The sequence below is a fragment of the Apiospora kogelbergensis genome (genome assembly GCF_038363985.1).
Source record: "Apiospora kogelbergensis strain CBS 113332 chromosome Unknown utg000002l_segment0_segment0, whole genome shotgun sequence".
Taxonomy (NCBI): Eukaryota; Fungi; Ascomycota; class Sordariomycetes; order Amphisphaeriales; family Apiosporaceae; genus Apiospora; species Apiospora kogelbergensis.
This window is the reverse complement of record NW_027117419.1, coordinates 2,344,841-2,367,911: the sequence shown is the minus strand read 5'-3', so window position 1 is coordinate 2,367,911 and position 23,071 is coordinate 2,344,841. Positions and strand designations below refer to the sequence as shown.

Sequence of the window (23,071 nt, the reverse complement as noted above, 5' to 3'; positions counted from 1 at the left end):
GGAGATCGTCACGTCTCCGTCTCAAGCGACAGTGACAGCTCACCAAACCCTCAAGGCTTATTTAAACCTCTGGCATCCCCTTCGCTTCACCTCTCTTTACTCCCGTCGACTCTGAATCACATCAACCACCATCACTCGTCTCTCTACCTCGACTCAACCCATTCTTGCTTTCCTCTCGGCCTCGCTACACCGGCCCCACCACAGCTCCCACAACACACTTACACGAGTAGATCCAAACTCACTGATACCACAATTCAGCAAGATGGCCGTCAAAGAGCACCAGCCCCTGGTCAACCACTGCTGCACCTTCTGCTGCAAAGCCGTCGACTTCGGCACCCACGACTATTGCGGTGCAAGCTCCGCCTGCCACCGGTGCCCCAACTAGAGCATACCAATATCTTACTTGGACCATTGGCAAGCCACGAGGCGGCTTCTAGAACCTCGCTATACATGCCGCCTCGACATCACGATTCATTCATGTCGATGCCACTCTGCTCACTACCCCGAGGGAGCTGGGTGGAAGTCTCTCTTTGCTTCCTATTCGCCACATGAAGCCCGGGTGGCGCTCTTCCTCGCCCGGAACTCCCGCAATGCAAGGCTGAGAGCATGGCCCAATACACGTGTGTCCCCAGCGCCCCGTGGACGCGTGTACGTGCTGAGGATTCTGCCTGCATCATGTCTACTGCACTCTATGAAAGCGGGCGTTCTACAAGGCATTTCTTTTTATCTGCCCTATTTCCTTTTCGGCACCCTTGCACAGGTTGGCCCATCCTCATATCACTCGAAAGATACCCCCCGGCAAAGCTTCATGTACTTATAACACCATCTTGTACTACTCGCCATTGATTATGCGAATCATGAATTTACGCTCGTTGCACCGGCATGGACAACTCATGGGGGTTGGTTTAGGAAGTTCGGAGTCTTATTGTTTTTGGGATCAGCGTCAGAACAGCATTTTGATACCAGCAAGGATCTATGGGCGCTTTGGGTGTTTAATTCCTTTTTCTTGTCTTTCCCATCCTCCTCGTTGGCCGGCACCTTCGCTACCTACATGACCCCCACCTTCCCTGCGGGCACATGGCCACCCTCGCAGCAGAACTTACTGCGCGACGCAACTGACTTCCTGCTTACCCAGCCTCTTCGAATGGCAGGCGGGGAGATCAGCTTGGGAAGGGTTGGACTAGGTGGTCATGGGTTGATGAGCCCAAACTTCTCCCATTCTCTCGCTTGGACCTCGCAGGGGAACAGTGGTGGTCGACTTCTGTATCTATCCAGCTATTTACCAGAATTCAAGAGTCTGAGATGCACACGAAGGGCCACGCCCTTTCACGCTTGGCACCCGGGTCTCTTCTATACGTGCTTTGTCTTGTACCTGCGGTGCAAGCCAGCGGCGATTGTTTGTCGCCAGACGAAAACGTCGTCATGGTACCCGGACATGACTGCATGGACTATATGCTATGCACGACGTGCCTATCCTAGAACGCGATCCTTGTTGAGTGAGCATAGTCCTCGCACATGTAGCCGGATGCAGATTCTGGTCAGCCAATCACCATTTAGCTTGTGCCACGTCCGTCTTCCTCTCTTGTCAATTGTGTCCTCTGCACCGGGCTGCACCTCAACCATGCATGAGTATAATTTGGATCAATCAATGACCCCCTCCGGACCATACTGCCTTATTCCACCGATGCCCATCCTGATTCACACGAACAGGCAGAAATTTACGACATGCAGGGCGTAGGAAGCATGCCACGCCCACATATGTGCCCCGGGGATGTTGATACGCGAGCATGTACTGTCAATCATTCCATCCTTCGGCGCCAAGCCTGGGGGGGTTGGAAATCGGGAAGCCTGGGGGCAACAAGACAGGGCAGGGCAGGCAAGTAAGCCAATATCGCATGCACGCGCAGACACTTAGACACCATTGTCTGCATCTTACCTGGCCACCGATGCGTAAGATGCAATATTACTCCCGCATCATCACCACCACCACCATCATCATCATCATCATATATGGGGGTTTCGCTTCTCTGCAGCGGCGGTCAGCGGTCAGCCAGCTAGCCTGCTTGTCGGGCGTGTGCGGCTTCATCAGCCTCTTTCGTCTTCTCGGACTTCTTTGCCTATGTACCGCCATGTAAGCGAGCTCGCTGCCTGCTTGCTATTTACTAGGTACGCAATGTATGCAAGTAAATCTGAGGCACATAAACACTGGGCGCAAAGAGCAGTCGTCAGCCCACATCTGCACCACAGTCGTGTATGGTGTCGTTGTTGGCTGCTCTTCAACGTTGCTGTCTCTTACTCGCGTCGTTTGATGTACTTGTTGTCGTACATGCACCGGGAATCCGTCACCTAACAACAAGGCTATCTCCTTTTCAACCTATGTATGCCCCCGAGAACTGCCGTCCTGTGGGACTTCCTTTACTTCCTCTCACTTATGAGGCAACAATCAGCTTTCTCTCGGTCGTCGGAGTCGCAAGGCGGTTTGCGTGCGCGCACGCGAGTGTTTGGACGAACAGAGCCCGGCCTCATCATGACCCCAAAAGCAGGCCCATGCCGTGAAATGCCACCTCGCTGCAGGCCTACTGCGATGCTGCAATGCGGGCTGGCAATGGTTAGGATTCGGGCGGGTCTGTGCTGTGCAGAGTATACAAGGGTCAACCGTTACCTTAGATCCAGTCGGTCCTCATGGAACCTATCACAACTACTCGTGTGCGGTTAGACATCGGGTTCCCCCTTGGCTCCGGGTGCCATGTCTGTATGAGTGGGGGTCATTTGGGTAGTATTCACAGGTAGCACATAGGTGGGTGGTGGTTATTTCTTACATATTCCTCCTCATTAGCATCCTTGCCACTGTTGCATTTCGACAACGTTCTGCGCATCGTTGGTGCCGTCCGCTAGCACGACGTTCCTCCTCATTACTGCTGCTTGCGACACAACAGGTACTTCAGACTAAGCCGGCCACCCTAGGCACGCAAGGGGTATGTACTATTGCGGCCGCCACCGTGCGCCGCAGACGATATGCAGTCTTCTGCATGCTATGCAGCATAGAACTGACTCGCAAACAGATGGATAAGGCGAAAGTCGCCGGCGGAGGTCACTATTCGACCTATAGTAGCATATTGGCTTCACAGCCCCCATGTCGCTATAGCTTTGGGGTATTCGGTCTGGCCGCGGCAGAGAACCAAGATCAGGAGAGGGGCTGTAGGGCATCTGTCTACACTCGCTAACCAGAAGGGATTGCTCATATAGCCCCATTGTTCTCGGTCGCTCTGTAGAGCACGTATAGAGAAAGTTGGTCTCATTCCCAGGGGCCAAGTCAATACGACCCCCTAACGCATCTGCCCCTTTTAGTCCTTCAAATAATTCCCTACACAGAGGCTGTACAGATGCGGATGCGTTTCCAACTCTTGCTGGGCTTCTTGTTGCCTGGGTCAACAGTCAAGCACTCTATTTCGACTGGTCACCTGGCGGCCAGTTATGCGTGGCGTCTCGGGAGAAAAGGCCACCGCCGTCTCCAAAGTGCTTATTGCACTTTCTTGCGAATCGTCTGATGAGGTGTTCGCGAGCTAAAGGACCAGGACGTCCTCTTGTTTCTTCATGCATTCCAAATGCAGGTCGTTTAGGGACAGATATCAGGCATACCACATTCACCAGGCGCGGGGCAGAATCTTCTCCCCCTATCCCTGCCTCCTTTTGCTTTTGTGCCGTCCAAACGCCAACGGGAAGAGGCATGCTGTTGGGTGGGATCTTGTATGGGAGAGACGATAGACAAGACCCTTGCAGACAAAAACGGAACCCTGGAATACGACGCACCTCTCCGGATTCGGTAGGTATGTGGAGAGGCCAAGAGGGAACTGACTTCCTCGCAGCAATAGTGCGGTTGGTTGGATGTGTGTACGAGGCCACATGGAGGAATGTTGATTCCAGAGACTGGCTAGGCAACGTAGGGCAGCATGCTTGAATCGAAATAACTAATTAATATCGCTGTCGGGGCTTGCTACGGGGGTCGACATAAACATAATGTGCAGGGAGCCAATCCTCAAATCCCAGAACGCCTGAACCTGCCCCACAAGGGTATCTTGGTACAAAAAATCCATCTACCCCCCTTTTGTCATTCGACCATTATTCGGCTGATGATGCTCACTAGAGCAATGCCAACGGCGTATTGAAGCTCTAATCTTACACCGATGTCTTATCCCCCTACACTTGGACTGCTGCCATCTCCGCGTCTTCGTATCTTCGTATAGCAGTTGCCGCTTGCCAGATGCCGGGCCGCCGAGCTATATGTCGCCGCCACAGAAACATCGGGATCGGCATGCATATGATATGATGGCCCGCGCCAGACTCTGCCACATTGCTAGCTATACTGGAACGGGCAAAGATACACGCTATTAGTGCCATTAAGGCTAGCCGTGCCACGCGGGTCCCGGGCTGGGCTCAGCTCAGTACAGGGTCAGGAATACCGCCGCAATGGACGACCTATCATACTTGACGTATTTGCCCTTGCCCTTATCGATCTCGTGGTAGCGATCCCAGAAACGGTTATACAGTGGTTCGAGCATCTGCTGCACATCCTTGGCGAACATCTGCCGAACTTCGCGCTCCATGCTGTATGTCTTGTGCTTGGATACCATGTCGTCGAAGCCCGTGTTGAACGCCGTAAACTTGCTCTTGATGCTGTCTTTGTCCTTGCTGCTAAGCCCCTTGAGGATCGCCGTCGATTCTGAGGTGCCTGAAGGGGGTCTTTGTGTCTTGTTTGTGTGAATAACGTCAAACAGATGCAGAGACAGCTCTTTGCAATTATCGGTGTACAAAGCCGTAGCCTTCTTACGCCATGTGTCCAACACACCGAGTCTGCCTTCCAACAAAGGTGCTAGCCCGGAATCCCGGATCATGCGGTCAACAATGGTGACGCAATTAGCAATGAAAACGCCCATGGCCGATTTGCCCTTGAGCAACATCCTCGCTTTTTGCTCCAGGGCTGACAGTAACACATCGATAGTGTCGGTGCAATAGTGCGCAAAGATATCCTTCCCGTCGGCGGTAATATCGAACGATGCGAGACTCGGCACAGCGTCCGTGCTGCGATTCGCAGTAGCCATGGACTTCCAGCCGCCATCGCCCAACGAAATCATGAGGCTGGATAGAGGTCGCAGGAACTCTACCATGGCCTGTAAGCGCTGCATGGTTTCGAAACAACCGGCACTGGCGCACCATCCGAGGGTAAAATCTGCAAGGCCCCAATCTTGCGTTTCGTGTCGTCCAGGAGCTCTGCAAGCGACAACTTGGCCGTCTCACGCACAGGCTTCAGCGCAGCCGCCAAGGTCCCCTTAAGCTCTCCGGTGCGCTCTTCAATTCTCGAGGCCAGGCTCGACATTATCTCGGTAACCTCGTACGCGAGATAGCAATCGGTACTCATATGCGCCTTGATGTGGTTGTTGAGTTCACGGAGTGTACGGGCAAGTTCCGAGAGCGGGATTTGGCTCGACAACTGCAAGACGGCGCCCCAATCCTGCCTCAAGAAGATGCTGCATATATTCTCATACTCGGCACCTATCATGCCCTCCAGAGCCTGTGTATACATGCCAATGCCATTCGTACCGGACCTGTAGATAGCCTCGCTCTTCTTCTTGGCCGTATTGACACTAGCATAGGCCAAGTTGACCAAAGTCTGTTGTAGGTACTGGCCCCGGACGTCTGCATAGATCTTGACCAAGGGGTTCTCGGATGTGGCGTTGCGAGCGACGTAGGAGTTTACAAGACTTAGGCGGGATATCTTGTCTTGCGATATAACGGGAAACGGTTGGTTCTTTGTGATGTAATGCAGAGGTTCTAGCGATCGCGGTGTTTCGTCTCGAAGGAGTTTATCGAAGTAGTTTTCCAGCTGCCCATTTCCGTTCTTGATCAGCCGTTGTAGATCGGCTATGGTCTGCTGGTTCGCTCGCAGGTTCGACGTTTGCATCTCAGCAAGAGCTTTGCTCAATCGCTGAATGGAATTAAGGTAGTTGGAAAGACCGGCCTTGTCGGGGCCTTGGCGGATGATGGCCTCTTCGTCGTTCTTGGAATCGGCGGGTTGACGAAGTCGCTCGATGGCGGAGATGACGGACTCGATGTCTGTATTCCTCATGTTAGTGGCGGTACGACCCCCTGTGTTCGGAGCCGAGGCTACCACTCACTGTTGCCCAGAATCTGTAGTTTCTTCGTTTCGCCGTTGAGCGGGCCAGATACATCGCGTACACTTTTGCCCGTGGCTTCAAGGCGGCCGAGGCAGGATTGTATCTTCTTGGTGAGCTGTGCCGTCTTCTCCAGTCGCGAGTTCAGAACATCGACTTCGGCGCGGGCTTCCTCGTCGGCGCCATGACCACTGTTGGCCAGCCCGACCGCCATCGTGTCGGCGGGTCGGTAGAAGAGGCTGGTCGGATCGGCAACGCTTCAGAACAGCAGCAGTGGGTTGAAAGGCCTGGGTTGGGTTGGCCTCGTAGGTCACAGTTGATGGTTTGGTCTACACACCAAGAAGGGAGGCGTTCTGGGGAAGGTGTTGTCCAATTGACCCACCAACCACGGCTGCCAGCCCACCCCCGGAATGACGGATCGTGTCACCCCACCAATTTTCCGCCTGAACCCGAACCCGAACCCGAACCCCCTAATCTACAACCCAATCTACACTCTCCTCGACTTGGATTCACATGACAACATGCTGAGGATAAATAGCTACGTGTACAGCACCTGTCTCGTTCGTCGGCATGGCAACTTCAATACCCGCGTCGAGGCATAGTAAGACGATCATATACAAAACTTGGCCACCGGTGCCCATACAATCCTGGAGACCACTCCTCCTTTAGACCTCCTCCCTACGCCTTCCGTGGACGCCGGCGATCCTGGTCTCAGAGCGATGCCACTGCCTTGCTGCTGAAGAAGTCTTCAACGAGTCGCCGCATGATTCTGACCATTTCCTCCACCTCGGCGGCGACGATGTTGTACGGCGGCGAAAGGATGACGTGATCTCCGTTGACGCCGTCATCAGTACCAGTACCCGGGTATATGGCAATCTTATAAGGCTTGGTCAGGCCTAACTCGGCCAAGCCCATGGCCACGTTTGCAGCGACAGGAAATGGCTCCTTGGTGGCTTTGTTTGCGACGAACTCGATACCCCAAAAGAGCCCGCGCCCTCGGATGTCACCTACGTTAGGATGATGTTGAAGCGACTCTGCCAGTTTGATGGACATGAGCTCGCCCATATCGCGGACGTTCTGGAGTAGATGCTCGTCACGGATGATTTTCTGTACTGCAAGTGCGGCAGCACAAGCTATCGGATGGCCTTGGTAGGTGTGCCCATGTACGAATGAGCTGGTTATATATCACCGATCAGCACTTGACGCATGAGGCTGATGAGTTGCTACTTACCCACTCCCGTTGATCAGGGCCTTGACGACATTGCGGGACACCAGAACACCGGCTATTGGCTGATACCCACCCCCAAGGCACTTCCCGAGCGTTTGGATGTCAGGCACGATATCCTCCTGTTCCCAGGCATGCAAAGTCCCGGTACGGCCCATCCCGCACATCACCTCATCCAAGATCAGCAGCGCGCCATACTTGTCACAGACGGCGCGCATGGCTTTGAAATATCCTTGAGTAGCTGGTACACTGCCCAGGGCCTGCGAAACTCTTAGTCTCGGTCGTTGCGTGCTTGGGAGTCCGAACTTACCGCGCCGACAACGGGCTCCGCCACAAATGCACACACGGTATCTGGGCCCAGTCTCTGGAACTCTTGGTCAAGCTCGTCTGCGAGCCTCGCCACGTACGATTGGTCAGTCTCGTCACGTCCCTGGTCCCTGTATGCAAAGCAGCGAGAGACTTTGGAAACATTGCTCAACAGCATCGGCTCGAACTTGGCTCGTCGACTGACATGTCCTCCCATTGAAAGGGAACCCAGTGTCGTGCCATGATATGACAGGTTTCGCGCAATGAACTTGGTTCTTTGGGGCTCGGGTTGGGCTTTTTCGAGAAAGTACTGCCGTGCCAGCTTCATCGCAGCCTCCATGGCCTCGGATCCTTTTGGAGATTACATCAGCTGCTTGTGTTTCGTCACTTATGCCCACGCACAACTTACCGGAGCTGACAATGTACGCCCGAGACATGTGCCCTTGGGTGGAACTGACCAGTTCTTGGCAAAGTTTCTCGCACACATCGGCTGTGTAGAACAAGGTAGAGCAATATGCTACCTTGTCCAACTGGGCTACGATGGCATCTCGTACCCTTTCATCGCCATGGCCGATACAGGCAACAGCAGCACCACCCGAGGCATCGATGACAGAAAGGCCATTATCCAACTCAAGAAAAAGGCCTTTGCCTCTAAGAAGCGAGGAGAACCGAGTGTTCAAATTTCGATAAAGAACGGCTGAGTTCTGATGGCTGTCCATGGTTGGTCTGCTTGGTATGGCTTGGTCTTTTGTGGGCTTTGATCCTTCTGATACTGCCTGCCTACGCGAGGTGATCGAGTGGTACTTATACGGAAACTCGATCCACTGTGTAAGGGGCCCAGGTACTTCGACGCCGTACAGCAGGGTTCTAGAGCGCCAATGCCTCCCTACTCGGCAGTCGTTGTACGTCAGTCAATAATAGTACCGGAACGCCCTTTCTGCCTCCCCTCTATTGGTTTGCAATGGATGAGGGGGCCTTTTCGCGAGGGAGCCGAATGACCCATCACGGAATCCTTATCATCGGTCAACATCCGTTTCAGTCTGCCTGTCTGTTCTGCGGGGCAATGGGTTAATTCACTCCTGGTATCAGACGCATAGGGAGTCAGCTTTGCAGGTTACAGGTACGTGTCCCTCGGTGGGATGCCAGCTTGAGTAGAATGATTCGCTTAGCAACACCATATCCCTTGTTAGTGTGGCGGAGACCCTGCTCACCGACTGGCTGTTGTAACTATTGCATTTTCTCAGTATCGGGAGATACGGCCGACATAGGACAACCTGAGGAGCCATTCACGACAGCGGAGAGCAAGTCACACGGAAGTTGTGGAACTGCGGTGCCAAGCTCACCAGTCCCTCTGATATACAGGCCAGGGTGGTGAATCTCACTCGACATGTCCAATCATAAGGCCAGGGGCTCGAAAAGGTCAGCACTAAATCGGCATCCCGAGAGCGGCTACATCAATTTACCGCACCCGAGTGCCCCATCGGAATTGGAGTAGCGACACAGTGTTCAAGGTCGTCATTGTGACAGCCGGTTCAATTGCTAGCCCCATGCATACTAGTCAAGAGGCCTAGTGGGCCAACTATTTCTGACCGCAAGTCGTCCGACAATTGTATGGAGGGCTCTTCGGGCTTCATACCTTGTTGATACTCGGAGCCAATGAGGATAGGAGATCTGCCGTAGGTCGGGGTGTGGAATAAGCCAGGGTGCTGGAGATGATTGGTCGCTATTACAACATGCCGTCCTCTCATGCATTAGCACACACATTCTTCAGCAAATGCAAGTCGCCTCTAGAACGCGCCTTTTCGAGCTTCCCGTCTCATACACATTCTTCGAAAGGCTTTGGCGGTGGAGCAGCTGTTTTGCAGGCAATACCGATAGGCTCCAGCCCCCAGCTTCTGTATCGGAATACCAATGATAAGCGAGCAACGAATCACAGCCGGGGCGCACCTGCTCGGATATGGCAATGAAATCCCACTGCGGCCCCTCCCGACAGCCTTATTTTGGTTCTGGGTCGTCGCAAGGTGTCCTCTACGGCCCGGAAACGGGATCAGGTCGTGGCCACAGCTTTGATTCTGCCTGCACACCCATTCGCCAAAGGTGGTGGGTGATATATCAAATACATGGATATGTGCTCGAAGCACAGTGTGGCCCGTCTTTGTGTCATTTTAGGATGCCGCCATGCCTGGCACATCAGACTGGCGTGGTATAAAACAGTGAATCCACAGCAGATACGACGGACGAAGGGGATCCTAATAAGGTTACCTGCATAGCGTGCAGTTGCTTCATGACCCTTACAGCCCATTAAGTAATATCGGGTGCCTCAGTTTCCTTCGCCCCTTAAAGGCTGTCTGTGATAGCTAGCCATAAGCTTCGCAACGAAGCTTGGGCTATATTACATTATCCCTAAATCATGGCCTTATATGACTCCTAGGTTACTGGCCAGTCTGCTTTGTTCGCCAATAACTGCCAGAAATTGGCTTTGTGTTGGTTTGATAGCGCGGCTTCCAGAAACAGAGGCCGTCAAAGGGGGCCGGTCGTATCGTCCCCTACTTAACGGAATCATCAACAACACCCTGCCTCTACCTCCCGGCCCCCAACCGCAACACAACCTTGGAGGCCACTCTGGGATTGTCCTTCACATATTCCAGAACTAGTAATCACGGACTTTCAATGCCTAAATTGTCTTATGATTGGTCTTGAAATCATGCAGGTTAGAGGTACAGGCCCAAATACAGCACACGCTCAAGTGGTACCTCCGTTTCTCGAAGGGCAGAGTCTCCTCACACCAACTCGCGAGCCTATACCCAACAACTCCGCCTTACTCTCTATCTGTGTACCAATGTACGCAACATTTCGAAGAAGAAGAAAGAGCAGCTTGTGAACCAGGCCAAGATCGGCATATGTTTCCTAGTACGCGTGAATCCCTCTTCCCCATGACAGCAATCACCCAGTGTAGACGCAATCGCCGAGAGTGTCTGCACCATGATTCTTCTTGGTTTCCAAGATGCTTGCCCCTAGACCAACAGGCATGAGAGGAGCCGGCTGGGTGTTCTCCCACTACCCAACAGACCTGTGACCACTCTACCTCCACACCCACCATGTGGAAGGCTCCTTGCCCAATACTTTTGCTTGCACTTATAGGTAGCCGAAAACAAAACTAGAGATGACGCTGCATGCACAGTCATCGTCGTTTCTCATCATTGTCGCCTAGAATACACGTTACTACAGAACTTGGCCTTTCCTAACGCTATACGTGGCGATGCCATATCAAATCAGCGAAGGCGGCTTGTCTACCCCCCTGTTTGTACTATGTACGGCTCATGCGCTGCATATCTCGGTGTCTTGGAGCGGGCCGATCAATGCAAGCTTTGTGAAGTTGGCCGCAGAGCCCAGTCAGATATCGTACCACTTTCGTGTCTGACTAACATTGAAATTCTAAGGGCATAGCAAGGCTAGAACTTCCGGCGCGTATTTCCACCCCATTCCCAATATATCGGCTCCCGGTTTGTATCATCCCCTCCCCCTTCTTCTTCTCCTCCTCTTTCTCAAGACCTTGTAAAGGTCTTTTGCTTGTCAACGGGACCAACCAGCAGCCTCCCACTGATGGGGTGTTGCACTTGGATTTCGAACAGCTCCACCAGGCTCTTACCCTGCTGTTGCTGCTCTGCTCGACGATCGGCTGCTTCGTCCTTGTCCTCGTATTCCTCGCCATATACCTCATCGTTCTCCCCTCCTTCTTGCCCCTCTCTTCTTTGAGCCTGGCTGTGGAGGTGATATCGGCGACGACGGTGATGGCACTGGTCGATGGCCTCGGCCTCGCCCGCCTGCCCGTCCATGAGGACTCCATAAAAGCGCGCGTTGAGCTCCATGATGGCGTCCGATGCTGGGCCCTCGGCGCCCGCCGGCTCCTTGACTAGTATCACCAAGATGTATGCCGTCTCCTTGATCTGCCCGAACCGGACCGTACCCACTCGGTCCTCGCCGTACATGCGCTTGGCCAGCTCCAGCAACCGCGGTGAGAGCTTCCTGAAGAGCGTCATGTCACCTTTGTTGGGGGAGCGCCGAAAGCCGCTCCATAGCATGTCCATGTTTAATATTCTTTACTTTTATCTTTTTCTAATGGCCCTGCCCTTCTCTTCACTCAGTGGGTGGTGACTGGGGGCGCGCAGCCGGAGCCCCCTGGCTTCCTATTGCTCTCCCTAGAGAGAGTGTGTGCTTCTGTGTTTTTATGTGTATATGTGACTGTGACTGCGTGCTTGAAGTATGTTGTGTTGGCATATATCTGTTGTGATCAACAAGAAGCACAGAAACTACCTTATCGAGGATCACTTTGATACACGCAATTCGGTATGAAGATGACGAGTTGATACTTGCAATGGTCCTATGGCCTATTTGTTTGCGTCAGGTACGGCCAACGGTATTCTTGTTCCAACCGACTCTGCTTTGTTGGTATGATTCCGTCCAACAAACAGGCAACAAAGACATCCCGCGGACCAAAGAATCAAGTCAGGGTATGGCAAGATGAATCCTGACAAAGGAACAGTCTGGCGACTCCGGATCATTCATCTTGTTCCCTATTCGTTGGCACATTGGCTGCATTTCGCGCTTTCACTCGCATGTCATGCCACTTGACTTCATATTCGATGAGACGCCTACGTCCACACATTGATGGGAGGCTCATGGAAAAACAAGACATGTTCACAGGCGTATCGGTGCAAGCGAATTGGCTGTTCATGCCGGCTCTCCCCACATCCTCCACATCCTCCACCTGATCGGCGGGGACCTCGTATTCCCAACCCCCACACAATGCAAATACAACATCGAACGATGCACATTGAGCCATGTGATAATGACTATATGAGGTCGCCATTCCCGGCCCTGCCATCACCGCCATGTCCCCAGCATCCGTCATCCAGTCTTGCACCGAGACTTTCCAAGTGCCAGGATGAAGTTCGTGAGCACGGCAAGCACGCTCTGCGCTGCATTACTCGGGGCCGCAACCAACGTCGTCGCCCAGCAGCAGCAGCAGCAGCAGCACGAGGACCAGTCCGATTGGGTACCGGGCGCCTACATTGTCGAGCTCGGGTCCAGTGAGAGTCCCGACGGCTTTTATGCCGAGCTCGCGCGTGATCATGGCATCAAGGCAGAACACCGCATGCATCTGGCCAGCTCCGCCCTGTTCCATGGCGCCTCGTTCCAGGTGCACAATGCCTCGAGCCATGACCACGCTGATCTGTTCGCCGCCATGAAGGCCAAGGACCAGGTGAAGGCCGTCTGGCCGGTGCGTACCGTCCGTCTCGACGTGGGCACGCCGGCTCCCCACGATATTCCACTGCCCGCTTCCTCAGGTGTCCACCAGCGACGTGGCGTGGCCAATGAGACCAACGACACCTTCTCGCCGCACCTCATGACCCAGATCGACAAGCTGCATGCCAAAGGCATCACCGGAAAGGGCTTCCGCATTGCCATCGTCGACAGCGGAATCGACTGGCACCATCCGGCTCTGGGCGGCTGCTTCGGCCCCGGCTGCCTAGTCGAGACCGGCTGGGACCTCGTGGGCGATGACTACAACCCTCCAGGCTTACCCAAGCCGGATGCGGACCCCTATGACAACTGTGTCGGGCACGGTACCCACGTCGCGGGCACCATTGCCGCCCAGCTGCAGAACAACGAGTATGGCTTCACCGGGGCGGCCCCCGGCGCCAAGCTGGCCGCCTATCGCGCCTGGGGCTGCGCAACCAAGGCGACGACCGAAGTCATGATTTCGGCCTTCATCAAGGCCTTCGAAGACGGCAACGACATCATCTCGTGCTCGGCCGGCGATCTAAACGGGTGGTCCGACGACGCTTGGGGCTTGGTGTCCTCGCGCATCGCCGCCGCCGGCGTGCCCGTGGTGATTGCGGCCGGAAACGACGGCGGCTCGGGGCTCTTCCAGGCCTCGACGCCGGCGGGCGCCCGTGGAGTCACGGGAGTGGGCGCAGTGCAGAACGCCGTTTTCCCCGTCTTCGTGACAAGTGGCTCGTATGTGCTCGGCGGCACCAATGAAACTAGCAGCTACGGGTTCCTGGCTGGCACACCTGCTTTTCCCAAAGAGATGAAGCTATCTCTCTGGGCCGCCATGGGCAACGACACCGCGCCCACCGGCGAGGATGCCTGCAGTCCGCTGCCTGATGACACGCCCAGCCTGTCGGACAAACTGGTGCTGCTGCGCATACCCGACTCTCGGAAGACACGGTGCTACCCAATCGACCAAGGAGAGAATATCGCGGCCAAGGGTGGCAAATACATGGCGTACGTCGTCCAGAGCAATGTGACGTTTGAGGAGCAGTATATACGTCGACGGCATCAAAGGGGTCATCAGCGTCGCGCCGTTCCAAGGGGCCCGATGGATCGATGCCTTGAACAAGGGCATGGACGTGACGGTGACAGTTCCTGGTCCCGACGCAGCGGCCACCACTTTAATGGAACTCAAGGACGGTATCACGGGTGGCTACACGGGTGACTTTACCAGTTGGGGTCCAAACTATGACCTGCTTCCTAGGCCCCAGCTAACAGCACCCGGCGGCAAGATCTTGTCTACGTACCCCTTACCCCTTGGCGGATATCGCATCATGACGGGCACTTCGATGGGTAAGCACGACGTTTCTAGTGTTCTTCGACACTTTCTCTCGTACCTAACTAACGTCTTACCTCCACAGCGTGCCCCCTAGTGGCCGGGGTCCTCGCGCTCATCGGTGAGGCACGAGGCTCTCTCAAGGACACCAACCTGATTAACCGATTGATCTCAGCCACGGCCGAGCCCAAGATATGGTTCGACGGCGTCAAGACCTACCCGGATACCCTGGCCCCGGTGGCACAACAGGGCGCGGGTATGATCCAAGCCTACGACGCGGCCTTCGCCAAGACGATTCTGAGCGTCGCGAGCCTGAGCCTGAACGATACGGAGCACTTTGCCGGCCAGCATACCTTCTCGGTTGAAAACGCTGGCGACCGGGAGGCGACGTACGTGCTGGGCCACATGAAGACCCCGACCATGTACACCCTGATGCCCGGCAGGGACTCGCCCATCAAGGCCGCCTACCCCAACCCCACCGTCGACGCCTGGGCCGAGCTGCACTTCGACGCGGACTCGGTCACCGTCCCCGCCGGCAGCTCGGCCGACGTTACGGTCACTTTCACGCCGCCCGCGGGCGCCAAGCTCAATGCGACGCTGCTGCCCGTATACAGCGGCTACATCAGCGTCAACAGCACGCGAGACGACCATGACGAGCACCTGGTGATTCCCTACCTAGGTGTCGTCGGCTCCATGCGCTCCGTGCCCATCCTGCTGGCGAGTTCCAGCTACCTGGCCGACTTCGGCTCGCCAGCGGCCGCGAACCGCACCTACACGCTGGCTCCGCCAGACCCAGCCCGGCTGCCCTACCTGAACGACCCGAAGAAGGATCCGATCCACATCCCCGACGCGGGCAAGACGCCCAACCTACTGCTGCAGCCCGTCCTGGGCACGCGCGCCATGCACGTCGACGTTGTCGCCCTCGACGACGCCGACGATAAGGCCAACAAGGACGGAAGCAGAAACCAAAAGAAAACGCCCACGGGCCGCCCTTGTCTCGGCCCCCTCGCCGGCTACCCCAAGGCGTACGTCTCCAAGAACGAGCAGCGCGCCTTTTCCAGGGCTTGCTGGCGAACGGGACTGTCCTACCCACTGGGGCCTACCGGATGATGGCGAGCGCGCTCCGGGTATTTGGCGACGCGGCGAGGGAGGAGGACTGGGACGTCATAGAAACGGTGCCATTTATCGTCAAATATGAGGGTGCCGCTAACGCGACTGCATGAGTGAAGGATGCTTCTAATTTGTAACATATATGCTCTGTTTTAGCTAACGCGCCTTACGATAATGCAATGCATTGTTCATGTCCCTACGGGCTACGCTACTTGCTGGTACCTGTGCACATGGTTGCTGAGTGAACCCTGATGCGTGTTCCTAGCCGGTAAGATAAATATATTATACGCCAGGTATTGTCGAGGCCATTCCCAATTTGTCTTCAGTTGCGGACCGGTGTTCATGCGCCTATCGGCAGTCCCCGGTTGGTTTATTGGAAGTGCAGCCTGGCTGACGATCAGGTCCATCGAGTTCTCGATGCTGCATGTGATGAGTTTGGATCAACACTGCACTACAAAAATAAGAAAGCCATTGGTCTATACTAAGAGTCTTCCCTGGGCTATAAAAGCGACAGAGTAAGTCTAAGCGAGGCTGGTGTGTATATGCATATGTGCCTTGATAGGTTGGTCAAGCGAGGAGGCGAAAGGGCATGAATTGGATGGTGGTGACGAAACCATGCTGCTTCCCTTTCATCTTCTTCATGCCGGCAAAAGTATGGGGAAGCGAAAGACGGCTTGGCGCAACCATGAGACACGGCTCGTTGCTTTGATCGCCCAAGAGGAAACCGAGGAAAAGGAAGAAGAAGAAGAAACAAAAAAGAAAAAGAAGAGGAAACCATGGAAAGCCAGCGGTCGGATGCGACGTTAGATGGCAGACGGAGGGCTTGCCGACGAGCCCGTCATATATCAAGCAACGGCTGCTTGCCAGCAAAGCCAGCAAAAGCCAGCAAAGCCAGCAGGGGAGACGAACGCAAATGGAAGCCGAAGCGACTTCTCTCGGCTATTGCTGTTGGGGTAGCACAGCAGACCGGCACTGTACGTTGGAGATGGCGGGCACGTTCTCTCCCCCGCATTATCTCCAGATCGTTCTTTGGATCGTCGGCATTGGCCAGATCATGGTCCGACCAGCAGCCCATCCACAGTCGTGTGTTGTGTTGTTGCCGACCCACGACGCAGAACCCAGGACCCAGCCGGCTTGTAATTTTCCTTCCCCTTATCCTCGTCTTTCCTCGTCGCATGCTTGCCTGCCTTGATCTTGATGCTTAAACCGTCCCATGGCCTCGAACTCCCAGGTTGCTTCGGCCGCTTGGCAACGCAACGCCGCCGTCGGTGACGTGCCTAGTGCTTGAAACGCCACCCGATGCTTGCTTCTTCACTGCCGTCTGCCGCCGTGTGTACATAGAGAACAAGGAAGCCCGGGGAGCCTAGGGAGCCCGGGGAGCCTACCAAGGTCCAAGTCAGGTACATACTTGCTTGGCTTGGCCCGGGCTAGTACGGAAAGACGATAGTGCACGCAAATGCCTCTCGCTGCGGCCCGACAGTCCATATTGCAGCAGAGCCTTTATGCAAGACATGGAGAATAATGGCACCTATGGGAGAAGGACCTGCTGGCAAGGGCACTCTGCACACCACCAAACCACCTGCTGCTTCCTCCGACTGAGTCGCTGACCCTTTATATTTCTTTATGCACCCAGCCAGAACCCAGCCCCTTGCTGGAACACCCCTACTTCATCATCCATATCAACACCATCATTATGGAATCGCGAAGCCGCCGATATCCACTCCTGCCCGCTCTGCCCGGGGTACATGTACGAAGCATCCTGAAGTCACTGCCCTGGGCGCCTACTTGCAGCCACCCATCCCGACCTTTTTTTTTCTTCTACTTTGGGAAGCCCGTGTCTCGAGCATTACCATAAACACGCCTTTCTGATTGGGTATCCAGTTTGCTGTCCATATACATATACATATACATACAACTAGTAGTAGATCATGTCTCATATACACTGTTTCTCATTCGCTGTTGGCTCCTGCAGCGCTTTGGTACTCGACTCCTTTTGATCTTAGCCCTTGAACGCCAATGCCAGGACCCCCTTCCCCCCTTCCATACCACCCTAGGCTGCCGTATTAGGAAAGGCCCTATGTCGAGGGGGAGGACTGTTCCCCCAGAATTGGCCTTCCTCCACTTGGGCCCATGGCTGCCAACTCTCAGTGAGCAAACGTGAAAGCCGCCCCGTCTATGCCGGCGGCTACCTGGTGATGGCCCATGATGCTGTAGTCTAGGTGCATCATCCCGTCGTGAACATTGCCGAATTGGCCAAAGTCCACGTCGTCGGGGCTGCCCCAGAGCATCCCGTCCAGGTCCCAGAGCCCGTGCTGGTCCAGCAGGCCCATCATGCCAAAGCTCTCCGTCTCCAGTCCGATGGGGGACATGTGCAGTTCTGAGCCGTCCGCCATGAGCATGCTTCGATCCGTCACCAGTCGCTGCAGGGGGCTGTGGGCCCGCAATTCCGGCTCCAGCTGCCGCGATGCCTCGTACATCCTCCAGACCACTTCTCGGCTCCTCCGGGCTGCGAGCGACCAGTCCTGCATCGAGTCCAGCAGTTCGAGGATGGTCTCGATCTGCTTCTGCCAGTCTGCCACCCGAGGGCTGTCCCATTGCCAGAAAATGCTCACCAGGGGAATCATGGCCGCCTGGTACAGGAACCAGACCGCGTTCCAGCCGCTCATCTGGTTGCGTGTCCATTCACGAGCGATGTCCTCGATCGTTTGCTTCGCCAGGTCGCGGCACGCCTCAATCGCGGCAATGTCGTGCTCCGGGGCATGAGACGCGCCACTGCTCGCCAGATTAAGGAGCACCGGTCTGTGGATGAGCATCCGCAAGTTTTGATACCGCCATTTCATGATGCAGCGCGCAATGTAAAGGGGCTCGGCGCAAGGGTCGCTAGTCCGTAGCAGCCAGGGCAGGTTGCTGTACCAATTGACCAACTGGCCATCCAGGTTACAACGATCTTCGGCACGGAGAAGTGGGGTGATTGCCAGCATGTCCTGTATGCCCGTGGCAATCTTGCAGAATTTGATGTTCTCGATCAAAGGAAGAATCCCTGCGTGCTGCGCTGAGTCGCGGCCTGGGTTCATGCCAGCTTCGGGGGGCCGGATGTTGATGGCAGGGCCCCAGCGGCCGAACGATGGTCGGCCCATTGTTGTTGTAGCCCACGTGTCTAAGCAGAACAGACTCCACCATGTCCGCCTTCTCGTCTCTGCCGCAGCAAACTCGTTGTTGCTACCACTTGGCCCATGGGCAAGGCTTTCGCGGTGAAGCCCCAGGGCACTAGCCATCCGGATCGCAGCGCCCAGAACCGAGTTGGCCATGTTTGGGCGATTGATGTAATGCAGGTAGTAGCCGCCAATCAGAGCCAAGGACTGGACGGTTTCGATGTGGCTGCTTCCAAGAGAATCCATGGGTAGGTATTCCATGGCCTTGTTGTAGTAATTGAAATGGTTATAGTCGTCTGATTTCATGGCTGCAATGCTTCCCATGGCAAACACCATGTTCAGCAGAGCAAGCCAGGGGGCATCGAAGCGCTGGCCCTCAAGATAGTCTGCGCGGAAAGATGCCTCGTCCAGCATGGGAATGAAGACATGGATTCTCTTGAAGTAAGCATCGATCAATGTCTGGCCTTTCCAAGACCATGGTACCCGCTGTGGCTCCTTGGAGGTCGAGACCTTCTGTTTGAGAATCGGCATGTTGTGTGCCATCTCGACGCTGTTGAGAGGCGGTGTAAGAGAGTTCCGCAAACCTGGTTGTACCTTGAGCATTACCATCAGGGCTGCTTTGATGGATGAAGCACCCAGGTAGGACGCTTGTCGGTCCACCGAGAGAGACAGGGCGTTCACATCGTCAGCCTCGATTGGAATCTGGTCCCGGCCACGGCGTTCCTCGTCCCACTCGATATCTCGTACTGGGATCTGTTCCAGGCTTCCGATGCCTTCACTTGCCGACAATGAGGGCGAGCCCAGATCCGCAGACATGGGCGATGTGTGAAGTGGCGGTGACGGCAGCCCATTTGTGGTATCCGAGGCCGGCCGATCCAGAAGGTTGAGTAGCTCTTGACGTGAGAGAGGCAGAAGTGCCTGCATTTCATGGTTGGGGTATAATCGTTTCAGGATGGACCGGCATTCCTCGAGTGACTGTGATAAAGCCTCGAGTGTTTTCCTCGAAGGGATGACACGTTGGCGATGCTTGTCGTAGAAGCAGCGCTTCGGGGCTCGACTTGATAGACATTGCCCACATGGCTGTTGGCCGTCACACCGACTAGGGCAGTGTCAGCCCTGTGCTGGACGTCTCATGAGCCTCAAGAATACTTACATCTTTCTACGCTTGCACTCGGCGCAGGCATGTGGTGTAGTGATGCGCTTGGCTGTGCCGTTGCTGTTGGACTTGGTGCCGTCTGAAGAGTCTGTTGACTGTTTGCGTGGAGTGACTCCCTGGACTGCGAGGCGTCAGTACATTTCCAAGGCTGTGGGACCATTGTATCGATCTACTCACAGGTATGGAACATGCCGCCCTGGGTGGGGATGGGGATGGACGGTGCCATGTCCTAGGTGTTTGTGTAGAATGTACAGCAGTATAGATCAGAGATGGAGCTCGGGGCTGAGCAGAGATATCTAAAAGATCTGCAAGAATCGGCGTCTTTGCCAGACATTATGCCACAGCCGGTGGATGGGAGATGGCAAATGTTTATATAGGTCCCTCGTCCTGCAGCACCTTGACGTGGGGTCATGGCAAATCTGAGGAATCTGGGGACAGGCGTCCTGAACCATGTGGAGTACGATGGGTAGGAGGCCCTCGTTCCCGTTCAGGTACAGAAACCGGTGTTCGCGAGTACCTTGTATAAGATGCTTGACATACTGACTACGACGTGGCAGTGACATTGCGCGGCAGGCGGGAGCAGTAGGGTACTCGCACAGCTCCACCACCCCGAGCGTTGCCCATTTCCACCTTGGACAGGTACCAGCCTGTGGCGACCGATGTGATAGGTTGCTCCCCTTTCGTAGGAGGATAACATGATGCACATATTGGTTAAGGATGTGTGCAGAGACTTGCGTGGTGCCAAGTGGCTTGCTGGCGGAGGCGATGGTTGCGTGCACAACTATTCTACAGCCTGTCTCATCAGGACGGGGCAGTAGTATATTCGAGATGAGGGTAATAGAATAAGGGTGAAAGGCACGGCTTGGGTGGCGTACAGGGATCGTGGCTATTGCCGATCCAGGGTACACCAGACGAGTCGCGACCTGACATAAGACATTTGCCAGGGACAGGCAGACAAGGGACAGGCTGGTGGTGTTCTTTGCAGCGGGAAATCCCATAACCCTACTGGGACTGGGCTGGGAGCAATGTATGTATGTAGCTGTGTGGGGAAGCGAGCTAAGGTTAAAGGAGGAGACGTATGTATGTAAGTGGTAAGTGACAGACAGGGAGCAGGGTACGTCCGTGGAGGTGAAGAATGGCACTGGTTCTGACTGAGTATGTACCAAGCAATGCTTGCAATGCTACCCTCGGTTGGGATCCCCATAAGTTCCCCATGGCGGCTAGTATCGCCGGGCCCCAACCCACAAAAGCGCCCACCCTGGCAGTTGAGCAACTGACTACAAGGCTCGGATAAAATCGATGTGGCCGGCGTGATCTGGGAGACGATGCTGTGACTGGCCAGAGCTTCATTCATCGACTGTCTCCCCACCCCCTGTCCCGCCATTGGCTTTCTCCATGAGGCCCCGCGAACCCCTCGATCAAAATTGGCCTGGAAGGGTTGCAACCTATAAACTTGTTGAAGAAGAAGACCCGTTGGCTTGGCGAGATGCGTTGCGAGCTAATGTCATTGTCGGCCAGGAAGCCGAGAAAGCAAGCAGGCAAAATGTGTGACGTGGGATTGCGGTGTCTGTTGCATTGTACGTACGTACACAGGCAGTAGTAGTGTAGATGCTGGCTGCCCGTGGGCCAAGCCAAGTGCGCCTCCCAATCCACTCCAGTCCAGTCCAGTCAGATCATAACCTTCATATTGAGCACACGGTGCCGGGCAAACGGCGTCGAATGTGTATGGTCTGGACTCGCCGCGGACTGGAAAGATGATGTGCTGATGTGTTGGTACTATGATTAGATCCGCACTATGGAGGGCGGGGGGAGCAAGACATGTTGTCGCATCCGAAGTCGCATAGAGAAACCGAACGATCAGCAACAGACTCCACGTGAGGTACCCTCCAGGCCGCAGTCTCGGGGCCAGCGGTGCCAGGACATGATAGATTGGCTCCACGGGCAACAGCATATAGCGTTTACTTCGGCGTCTTACCACCAGCTGGGCCGTTCTGGTCCTGGCTCTGCCAACTCAACCATGTACTTCCGAGTGCGCCGACATGTTCGGCGATACCAGGGCATGCAGAAGCTGCAGGGTGCGCCATGATGTAGGCACCCGCCAGACAGGCAGGGGAGGTTTGTGTCACTGCCTACCGCGAGCCTTGCTTTGTCATGGCTGACGGGGCGGGCAATGCACTCGACAGGATATCGGATTGCTGGCCTGTTTGTTTGTGTGTTCTGGTGCGTTCCGGTGTGTTGCTTCATCTCGAGGGGTGGATCTTTTGGGATGAACAGGTTAAGTGTCGAGGCTAGGCTAGACGGCTCGGCCGATCCAGTTTTTCCACGACGCCGAACCAGCATTGGGGAATTGCACGTTTGTACTATAGATATGTCGCAGGGTGCGGAGTACTTGATCGAATGTTGCCCTTCGACCAGGAAGGCCACCCACCCCATTGGGGCACTTGACCCGAGTATACACAGATGTATGCTTAGGCGTGCTCGTGTAAGTCGAGGGGACTGATGCTTGCACCACTGCCAGATCGGATGACCACACACACTGATGCCATCCAACGTCGGGTACCGATGAACCGCCCACCCCTGTCTGCCCCGTGACAGCACAACCATCCATCCCCCGGCCGTGGGCGATAGGCCGGCTTCAGTCGCAATAACTCAGAGTGCCTGAACAGGTAAGATATGCTTCGTTATGCAGCCAAACCCCCTCCAAGGGGTCCTGTCTCGACATACATACATACATAGACTTGGGGTCCGGAAACCCTGTTGATCTGCTCCGAAACAACCGAACTAGCCCGGATGCTTGTCGACCAATCCGTACCGTGCCTTTCTCGCCCAGGTTGCTCGATTACCCGTCCAGTCAAATGCTCACCCGTTGACTGTCTGTTTTTGGGTATCCGCGGCCGCTCGCTCGCGCACTCGCACACTCGCACACTCGCACACTTTACCCCACATTCTTTCATCTCGCCAGATGGGCATTGTGCTGCGCTGCGAGCTGCATCTCACATGTGGGATGTAGGTGAGATGCTGCTGTTTGCATGTACTCGAATGCGGAGTGCAGATTTCGATAGGTGACACTTGATAGCCATGCTTCTTTGATAAGCCACCTCCAGAACGCTACACACCCTCATTCCCCAGCGCATGTCGTGTTGATTAGCTTATACCGAGGCTGCGCCGGCCTTGGCGGCTGCTTACTCCCACCAAATGATAGAGTCCTCGACATCTACGCTCACGGTATATTTCCAGTCCAGCCGCCTGGCCGTTGGAGAACGAAAAGCCACCTATAACACGAAGGACTCAATCGCCAACCTGGCCATGGTAGCCAACCTCGGCGGATTACGTCGAGTC

The 23,071-nt window shown here is 55.1% G+C and overlaps 4 protein-coding genes across 4 annotated transcripts; 1 reads left to right on the top strand and 3 right to left on the bottom strand.

Annotated features, from left to right (window-relative positions):
• Positions 1-4,439: 4,439 nt before the first annotated feature.
• PG998_003627 (Exocyst complex protein EXO70) lies at positions 4,440-8,420 on the bottom strand (the record flags this gene model as incomplete). The annotated part of the gene is made up of 8 exons (XM_066870445.1): positions 4,440-5,177; positions 5,198-6,111; positions 6,174-6,427; positions 6,897-6,916; positions 6,945-7,344; positions 7,402-7,655; positions 7,706-8,052; positions 8,111-8,420. 8 exons carry the CDS (start codon positions 8,418-8,420, stop codon positions 4,440-4,442), a joined length of 3,237 nt encoding a protein of 1,078 aa, XP_066734195.1.
• A 2,826-nt stretch (positions 8,421-11,246) lies between these two features.
• Positions 11,247-11,789, bottom strand: PG998_003626 (uncharacterized protein; the record flags this gene model as incomplete). The annotated part of the gene is made up of 1 exon (XM_066870444.1): positions 11,247-11,789. One exon carries the CDS (start codon positions 11,787-11,789, stop codon positions 11,247-11,249), a length of 543 nt encoding a protein of 180 aa, XP_066734194.1.
• Positions 11,790-12,646: 857 nt separating this feature from the next.
• Positions 12,647-15,424, top strand: PG998_003625 (uncharacterized protein; the record flags this gene model as incomplete). Its single annotated transcript, XM_066870443.1, is given in 3 exon segments — positions 12,647-14,016; positions 14,030-14,331; positions 14,400-15,424. 3 exon segments carry the CDS (start codon positions 12,647-12,649, stop codon positions 15,422-15,424), a joined length of 2,697 nt encoding a protein of 898 aa, XP_066734193.1.
• Positions 15,425-17,568: 2,144 nt separating this feature from the next.
• PG998_003624 (fungal specific transcription factor domain-containing protein) lies at positions 17,569-19,958 on the bottom strand (the record flags this gene model as incomplete). Its single annotated transcript, XM_066870442.1, has 3 exons — positions 17,569-19,675; positions 19,730-19,853; positions 19,910-19,958. 3 exons carry the CDS (start codon positions 19,956-19,958, stop codon positions 17,569-17,571), a joined length of 2,280 nt encoding a protein of 759 aa, XP_066734192.1.
• Positions 19,959-23,071: the final 3,113 nt, after the last annotated feature.